The following is an 8,974-nucleotide window of genomic DNA, read 5'->3' on the forward strand; positions in this document are numbered from 1 at the left end:
CGTTACTCAGTAATAGTATTACTAATGAGTAATAGCAAGAATCCGTCTTGGATACCAATTTCCATGGAGATTCGGAATGAAAACAACAGTTGAGCAGCGGAGTTGTAGAATCTGTGGTTAGAGTGTGACGGACACCGCCTTTACAACTACCTTAGAGGGTGTGAACATCTAAGAGTCAATAGAATGTGTGTAGATAAATAAACCCCACATTGATGTAGGAAAATACTATTTGTCAAAAATAGGCACTGTTCCTAAAAGATAACCCGCTCCCCCTTTTGGAACCCACAAGATAATGAAAGATTCACAGAGAAATCACATTAAATTGATATGTCAATGAACAAATCCACAGGAGCTTTGATGAGTATTCCCAGACGTGCTCTAGTCAACTATAAGAGTTGACAATGTTTAATCTTGTTTGAGAAGCTGATCACTTGAGACAATTAAACAAATCCCAGCTGTGTCTGGGTACAAGTGACATGATGAACAACCCAGCAGGATTTCATCCTATGGGGGATTATTGTACATGCTTCTATGGCGGTGTGTCCACTCACAGGATGAGTTGCGCTTCCCAATAAACTCGCCCGTCGGGGCAAAATTATAATTAAAATTACATTACTGCACAACACAGCGTAAGAAAAAATCTCCACGGATTCTATGAATTTTCTCACTGCATCACGTTAGTGGGATTACTCTCACAGTTTAACTTTGAAGAGAAAACTCCTTAAAAAAACATTCAGTAACAAACACATCAAACACGTACAAACCCCACACATATAAATAAGAAATCACACAAAACAAAAATGTTTTGCGACATCTCAGTACACAGTATTATACTTAATAGTAATTGACTTGTACATCTATATAAAAAGATAATATAATCAACAATGATATTTGAAAAGTACGAATTCTGAGTTACATAACTACAAAACAGATCATTGAGACTCTTTAAGTTCTTAATGATTAAAACTTATTGCTTTCTTTGATAATAAAGTGTATGAGATTTCATATGTCTTGCAAAAAACATTTGACTAATTGGCCTTTTTTGGAAACAATATGACCCAGATGCTTTTTAGAATATTTTACTAGAATCTCCTCCTAGTAATTTTAGATTTGGATCTGGATAAAATGAGTCTTGTGAGTTAAAAACAATCACAGCACATTTAGGTTGTGGAACGTTAGGTCGTATTGTGCAGCATATGCTTCACATAATCTTTTCAAGGTTTCTATAAGGTTTTGTCTAGTAGCTTACGTTCATTCTCAATCTTTTCGCTTGATAAGGTTTTACTTTCTTCGTATTTGTCATTCTGTTTTTAAGGCTAACTTTTCATAAATTTTCCGGCTTCTTTATTCGATTCTGACAAAAGCTCAGCCACTTGCCGGGGTCAAATATAAATGTTCCAAACACGAGCGATTGTTCCCAGAGGCTCAATACTTGATCTGCAATGTTGCACACTTTCTGTAGATGTTCGCCTATGTATTGATCAAGTATAATTGGTTCCCATTCCCTCTGGTTCCCTTTACTATAACCTGTTTATCATACAAGTCTAATTCTTCCTGTACCTCTTCCAGAGTTTTCTCGGCTTTTCCAATTCTTTCTGCATTTTTTTTTTTTGCTAAACCTTTCTCTAACAGTTTGCTAATGTCTCGAATAATTCATTCTCCGGTGTTACTTCGGCAGAACTAGTAAACGCTACACCATCTAAGGTCGTTCTGGATCTCTCTTGGAAAGATCATTGCCTCTCGCACCATTTTGATTTTTGTTGAAGGACCAGGTAGACTTTTGAACTGCAAAAAATGTATATGACGCTAGCTATAATCACAAGGAACATTAATGTGAGGCATACAACAAATGCTATGAAGTAACCTGTTGAAGGCTCATTATGTTGTAACTGGTTGCAGGACTCAGGTAATGTGGCCATTACTTCCAGGTTACCAGCGTGCTTGTTAAGGGTCAGTGTAGCTCCAGGAAGCATAACGACACTGTCTTTCAGTGACGTATTTGTCGACGATTCATTCAAGACGACGTTGCCCTCGATAATTAGCCCCCGTGAGGCAATATGATCCACAGATGATTTCAGAATCTGAAGATTTGAACCTTTCTTTACGTGCAGTTTCGTGAGAGTTTCTATTTTGGTTGAGATCAAATCAACTGAGACGCCTTGCTGTAGAGGGCTGACGAGGTCGAGAGTCTCAACATTGGAATTGGCGACAATGAGGTTTGTGATATTGATGGATGTGGCCAGCGAGGTGACGCTGCAATGTTTTAGTTCGACATGACTAAATTGGCTCGGTAATCTGTCCAAGATTGATAGTCTAGCTGAGAATTTGAGATGAGGCCCACAGTGGTCCCTCTCGCTCTTCACCAAATCAACGTCGGGTACATTAATGATTGTAACGTTGACACACACACCTTCACTCAGTTGCAGTTTCTCAGCGTTGGTCACAAACACCTCCTGGAACGATGAGCCAAGTTCTTCAGGCATACGAACACTCTGCGGAAGGTATAACCAATTGGTTAATAATCGTTATACTCCAATGCCGGGTGAGGGGCCTTCACCATGGCCTCTACAGTCATCTGTCATGATCCTTCCCTGTGTGTGAGCTAAGGTTATGCACTCGGTGTCGTGTTTTTGTTTCACTTGTAACATGAGATGTGTTGCGTTGACATTTAAAATGTTTTTTCTTATTTTAATTTTACCCCTATGTCATTCAAGAAACTTAGGCCTCGGTCTTAGAGAACTGTATTTTAGAGAGGTATTTACCTTTACTATTTTATTTTCCATTTTTATTTTATTCTATTCCCAAAATGACAATGAATGACAATAACTTAGGCCTTTTTATTCACAAAAAACAAATATATACTAATATTAAATTAGATTTGAGAAAATAATTTTTTTGAATGCATGGCGAGTTGAAATTGATGAATTCATTTCGATGATCGACCGCCGAATGGGCGACCGTACCCTGTGGAAAGAGTCTGCGGAGTAGCATCCGATTTTATTAATACACTAAAACAATAATGAAACGGATACCTTGTCTGTAGTTTTATAATCACAGAAGAGTGTGGTGTCATTGTGTTCGCAGAACTCGGAATTCACGCCCACAGTCAAATTCTCCTCCACATAAGCCCTGGATGCTGGCGTAGAACACGCCCATAACATCGCCCAGACCCATATTTTCATCCATATGTAAATATTTGACGTCATAGTTGTCTGCTTTCTGGAAAATATAAATTTACATTATTATGGTGGAGCGTACTTACATCTCCCTCACTTTCTCTCTCAAAAATGACGTGGTATTACAACTGGCCACCCTACACATCCGGGGGTCACTCTGTACTTCCTAGGGGCCATCCTGAGTATCTTAAGGTCACCCTGAGGTCACGTTAATCATCTTCAGGTCACCCTGAGGTCACGGTTAACATTTTCAGATCACCCTGAGGTCACGTTATACAACTTCAGGTCACCCGGAGGTCACTTAAGCATCTTCAGGCACCCAGAGGTCACGTTCACCATCTTCAGGTCACCCTGAGGTCACGGTATACATCTTCAGGTCACCCTGAGGTCACGGTATACATCTTCAGGTCACCTTGAGGTCACGGTATACATCTTCAGGTCACCCTAAGCATCTTTAAGTTACAATGCACATATTTCTCATTGGCGGTCATTTTTTTTACCATTTTCGACCATTTTTTCGAGGTCAACCATTTGAGGTGCGGACCGACAATCCCTTACCAGTGTTTTTTTTTCCACAATTATAACAAGCTTGAACATTCTGATGTGAATTAAAATGACTAAGATATTTATTGAGAGGAAGATTGGTTTCTTGGTCATGGGCACCTGTGGGCCTTTCTTGGCTTAAATTTGTGTGGTCTGTGTGAAAGGAAATGCTGTATTCAGAAGCTCTACCTTATTTTCATGGCTTCAAAAACCTGCCCTATTTCCTGTGGGGGCCAAATTGTTCCTTCTCCGAGGTAACAATTTCCCTAGGGGCATACATTTGTAATGTTCCAAATCCTAGTGCATTTGGAACAACAGTCTCCAGTGCATGACTGATCTTACTTGATGCTGAACTCATAAGAGACTCTCTTAAACGGTTTTGTAGATTTTTATGATCCTTTGCGTTAGGCCCTATATGCCTAGAACTCCTTCCATGACAAACCTACGTCTTGAAAAGCTCTTAAATTTTGCCCAAGAGTGGATATCATCTCAAGCTTTCTTCTCAACCCTCTTTTGAATCTCCTCGAGTATCATCAATAGCTGACCTAGCAAATGCTAAATAGACAGCATCAGTAGGAGTAGGGTAACTAGCCTTTGTCTTAGTTTCAACTGTTTTGAACTCTAGAAACTGAGCATTGCCATGAAAGATCAGGGAGTCACACCTTGCATAAATGTATACTCTGAGAAAAATTATTCCACACAACAAAAATGTAATTAATTACCGTTGTAGGCAACATGCAACAACTGCTAAAAAACTATTACCGAGTTTCAATTTAAATATTTAATTAATTTAACACTTTCGCGTTCCGCAGACTGACTATCTCGTCACTCATTTTTCTACTGAATGTATTCCAACGACGCAGTACTGAGTCGCTCATTAAAATATATTTTAAAAATTTAAATTTTATCAGATCAATCTGGTAGTGGTTTTAAAATAAGCGCCTTTAGATTGCACACAATTTGATACCAAAATCAAAGATATAACATGAAACTTGATGTCCAAACACTTGAAATATTATAAATAGGCCTATGGTCCGAATATTAAAATATTTGTTAAAATTCTATTTATTGTCCTATTATCTTGGGACTAGTTTTAAAATGCGCGCCTTTTTATTGCGAACAATTTGATACCAAAATGAAAGATGTAACACAAATATTTATGTCAGAACACTGGAAAGATATAAATAAATTTGTGATGATGAGCGTCCAGAATTAAAATATTTGTTAAAAATCCAGTTATTGCTCTATTATTCTGGGACTAGTTCTAAAATACTCGCCTTTTTATTGCGAACAATTTGATACCAAAACGAGCGACGTAGCACGAAATTTGATGTTATCAAATTGAACGAGTTGAACATTAGGTTGCAATGTACAAAATGGTGCTCGTTCACGGGTAACTTTAGGCTTTTCTGCGGGGAGGCACTCCAGCCTTTTGTACATTTTATTCATACACATCTGTAGGGAATTTAATTGCGAACACAATGATACCAAAACGAGCGACGTAGCACCAGAATTAAGGTAAAAAAATGGAACGAGAATGCACATGTTACTGATTTTGTGCGTTTTTGCCGAGTTTAGGCTTTGCTGTTGGGAGTCACGCTAGGCATTTGGACATTATATTTATACACACCTGTAGAGAATTTAATTGCGAACACAATGATACCAAAACGAGCGACGTAGCACGAGAATTAAGGTGAGAAAGCTAGAACGAGTATACACATTTGGGTGTCATCGCGCGCTTACCCGCACGCAGAGGCCACGACCCCCCCTGTCAACCGCGCGTTTCCACGGAACGCGAAAGTTAATGACACAAAATATCAAAATGTTACAATTAATATAAGAAACTCAATAAATAAATTAGCACAAGGAACTGTTAAGTTGATGTCAAGTTGACTTGAGACGTCTGATACCAAGAATTATGAACAAGAAATTTAATTATATTCCTACTAGGTGAATATTTAACTTTCCTAAAATATGAATTCAATGATTAAATAAATGGCTGACATTAAGGCTTAATATAACTATATGCATTGAAACACATTAGGAATCTATCAATTCACTAAACATGAGAAATCAAGAGACTATAGGATAATAAATAACAATAACATTTACAGGAAGGCAATAACAGAAACGTCTGGGCATTAGTGATTGACAAATCACTGAATGAAACTGCTTCCTTTACCAGAGCAAGAAGTTAAGAACAGAATACCTGCTGAAAATTTAAGCCAAAAATGATACTGTTAAATAAATTGCTATATGCCGAGCGTATGAGTGAAGAGCAGAGGTGCCATAGGCACAATCAGAGAACACTGTATAAACATCAGAGGTCCGCGGTTGTTCAACGTCCTCCCAGCAAGCATAAGAAATATTGTCGGAACAACCGTGGACATCTTCAAGAGGAAACTAGATTTATTCCTCCAAGGAGTGCCGGACCAACCGGGCTGTGGTGGGTATGTGGGCCTGCGGGCCGCTCCAAGCAACAGCCTGGTGGACCAAACTCTCACAAGTCAAGCCTGGCCTCGGGCCGGGCTTGGGGAGTAAAAGAACTCCAAGAACCCCATCAACCAGGTATGCCAAAATAATGCAAAAACATGACAACATAGCAAACCGAAAAGTCAAGTCTAGGGGAGGTGCGTGTGTGTAAATTTTCCACAGAAAACTTCAGAAGAATTATGATACCGTGTTAGCAAAAACAATAAATAAACAATCAAAGGCACTACTAGCAGTAAAGAAGTGTTGATCCAACACAGTACAGCTGGAGTAGAGAGATGAACCAACTCCAATTTTACTAACTCACCGAGACCTTATTATTATTATTGATATCGTGGTCGATTTCTCTTTAAACGAGGTTATTACATAGTAAGTCTGTGACCAATAAACAAGTTAATCAGCTCATCGTGAAGTTATAAGACCTGTCTGGCAGCACAACTCACCTGGTGAAGCGCAGAGACCCGTGTGTGGTGTGGTCTCTTGATGGCAGGCCTTTATAGAACAACTCTCACACATGGGCGCTTCACCCCGTTCCGATATTATAATAATATGACGTCACATTATAGGACGAAAAAGATAAGATAGGTTTTCATGACAAAGCTAACCTCACTTTTTCGGGTACCTAACCTAACCTATAAAGATGTTAGGTTAGGTTCGGTCATATATCTACGTTAATTTTAACTCCAATAAAAAAAATTGACCTCATACATAATGAAATGGGTAGCTTTATCATTGGGTACCGTTAGGTACCGGCGACACCTTAACGGCCGGGGCGGGATGGGGAATGGCGGAGGGGGGGCGCGTGAGGGAAAGTGAACCTTAGAGTAAGTCGTCACTAGGAACACCCGCTCACCAGTCAGGCGGAGGAGGCTGGTAGTGGCCGCATTTCAAACTCCCCTCACCACCACACCACCCCACCACCCCTCCACCTCCCTCGTGGGCTCAGTGAATGATAGTGAACAATTTATGTCTGTTTGGTGTATACTTTGCGTCCCCGACATACAAAGTGAATACCATGTATATATAGTGCCATAGTGAAATATACATCTCAAAGTGCCAACTCCGATACTCAGTGCCATACACACCACAAAGTGTCAACCCCAGTTTATAGTGTCATACATATAACAAAGTGCCAACCCCATATTCTCAGTGTCATACATACCCTGGTGTACATATATATGAATGTATATTGTGTGTCATGTGTATAGCCCACTCGATACCACGCCTCCCCCCCCAAACCGACCCCATCCCCCCCCCGCACCTCACTACCTGAGCTGACCCTCGCCCCGCCGGCCTCCACACCCAGCCGCGGCCTGCACACCCGGCCGCGGCCTCCACACCCAGCTGATGCCTCCACACCCAGCCGCGGCCTCCACACCCAGCTGATGCCGCCACACCCAGCTGATGCCTCCACACCCAGTTGATGCCTCCACACCCAGCCGCGGCCTCCACACCCAGTTGCTGGCTCCACACCCAGTTGCTGGCTCCACACCCAGTTGCTGGCTCCACACCCAGTTGCTGGCTCCACACCCAGTTGATGCCTCCACACCCAGTTGCTGGCTCCACACCCAGTTGTTGGCTCCACACCCAGTTGCTTGGCCATGACCCAGTGTGTTTGCTCCCCTCTATAGAATAATGCACAGTTTAACTCTGCCAACCGAGTTGAAATGGAAGGGGTCCCAGCGGTCGGGCAGGACTCCACAAGCCTTGAGGTGCCAACAACTGCTCCTAAAAGAGGTTTTTGCCGAGTATGCAACAAAAACACCGCCATAAACTCCAACGGTGGTGTTATCCGCTTTCACACCTTCAACGAGGAAAGATGCAGTGGTTCCCACCAGCTTCCGAAGGGAAGCAATGGCCAGCTGCCATTAACAGTTAGGGAAGAGACTCCCATTAACCTAATCTCATCTGAGAACCTCACCCAAGCGATCATAGCGACGTCTGCTAGAACATTACCACACATCCCAAAAGCAGCCCGCCCAAATGCAGCAGCCAAACTTTGTAATCTTCTGAAAAGGGTCAATGATGCACCGGAAAACATTCAAGCGTGGCATAATGTCCTTCTGTTTGGCAATGTATGCCTCAACGTCCCTCCAAGGAGGGACAAATCACTTGCTTCCTCGGTCCTGAGGGCGATAAATGAATACCCAAGGGGGGACAACCTAGTTCGCCTGCCTCTACGAGCAAAGCACATCCACCGCAGAAATGGTAACAACAACATACCGGAAACGTACAAAATCAGAGCACAAATCACCAAGAAAATTGAAGAGGGAAATACCGCAAGTGCTATTAGAGTCCTCACCAGTGACGAGAAAATTGCTCTTCGAAACTCAGCCACAGCACGGGCCCTGCAAAGCAAGCACCCACCCAGAGCCCCTCAAGGCGACAACATCGTTCCGCCATCAGCCGACACCATTTCAGACCCATTAACCGTTGGTGAATCTGAGGTCTACAAAGCAGCCCTTTCTTTTCCACCTGGGTCAGCAGGCGGCTTTACAGGGTTAAAACCTCAACATATCAAGCAAATGTTAAATCCTGCGGTTGGTGATGCTGCACAAGATCTTCTTATGGAACTCACAAGGTTCGTCAACATGTGTCTGGCTGGTGAGATACCTGAGGTCATCAGGCCTCTCTTTTTTGGTGCCTCCCTCTGTGCTCTCAAAAAGAAGGACGAAGGAATCAGGCCAATCGCTGTTGGCAACACTCTCCGACGCCTGATTGCCAAGGCTGCTACGAGGGTTGTCAGCCAGCAAGCGGCTGAATTG

The 8,974-nt window shown here is 42.0% G+C and overlaps 1 protein-coding gene across 1 annotated transcript; it reads right to left on the reverse strand.

The window, feature by feature from the left end:
* Nucleotides 1-1,079: 1,079 nt before the first annotated feature.
* Nucleotides 1,080-6,700, reverse strand: LOC123762283 (uncharacterized). The gene is made up of 3 exons (XM_045748708.2): nucleotides 6,653-6,700; nucleotides 3,033-3,219; nucleotides 1,080-2,492 (listed from the first exon to the last, which is right to left on the reverse strand). The coding sequence occupies exons 2-3, from the start codon at nucleotides 3,204-3,206 to the stop codon at nucleotides 1,731-1,733; spliced, it is 936 nt and encodes a 311-aa protein (XP_045604664.2). The 5' UTR covers nucleotides 3,207-3,219; nucleotides 6,653-6,700; the 3' UTR covers nucleotides 1,080-1,730.
* Between the last annotated feature and the right edge of the window lie 2,274 nt (nucleotides 6,701-8,974).

Source organism: Procambarus clarkii, chromosome 2 (assembly GCF_040958095.1).
Source record: "Procambarus clarkii isolate CNS0578487 chromosome 2, FALCON_Pclarkii_2.0, whole genome shotgun sequence".
NCBI classification, from domain to species: Eukaryota; Metazoa; Arthropoda; class Malacostraca; order Decapoda; family Cambaridae; genus Procambarus; species Procambarus clarkii.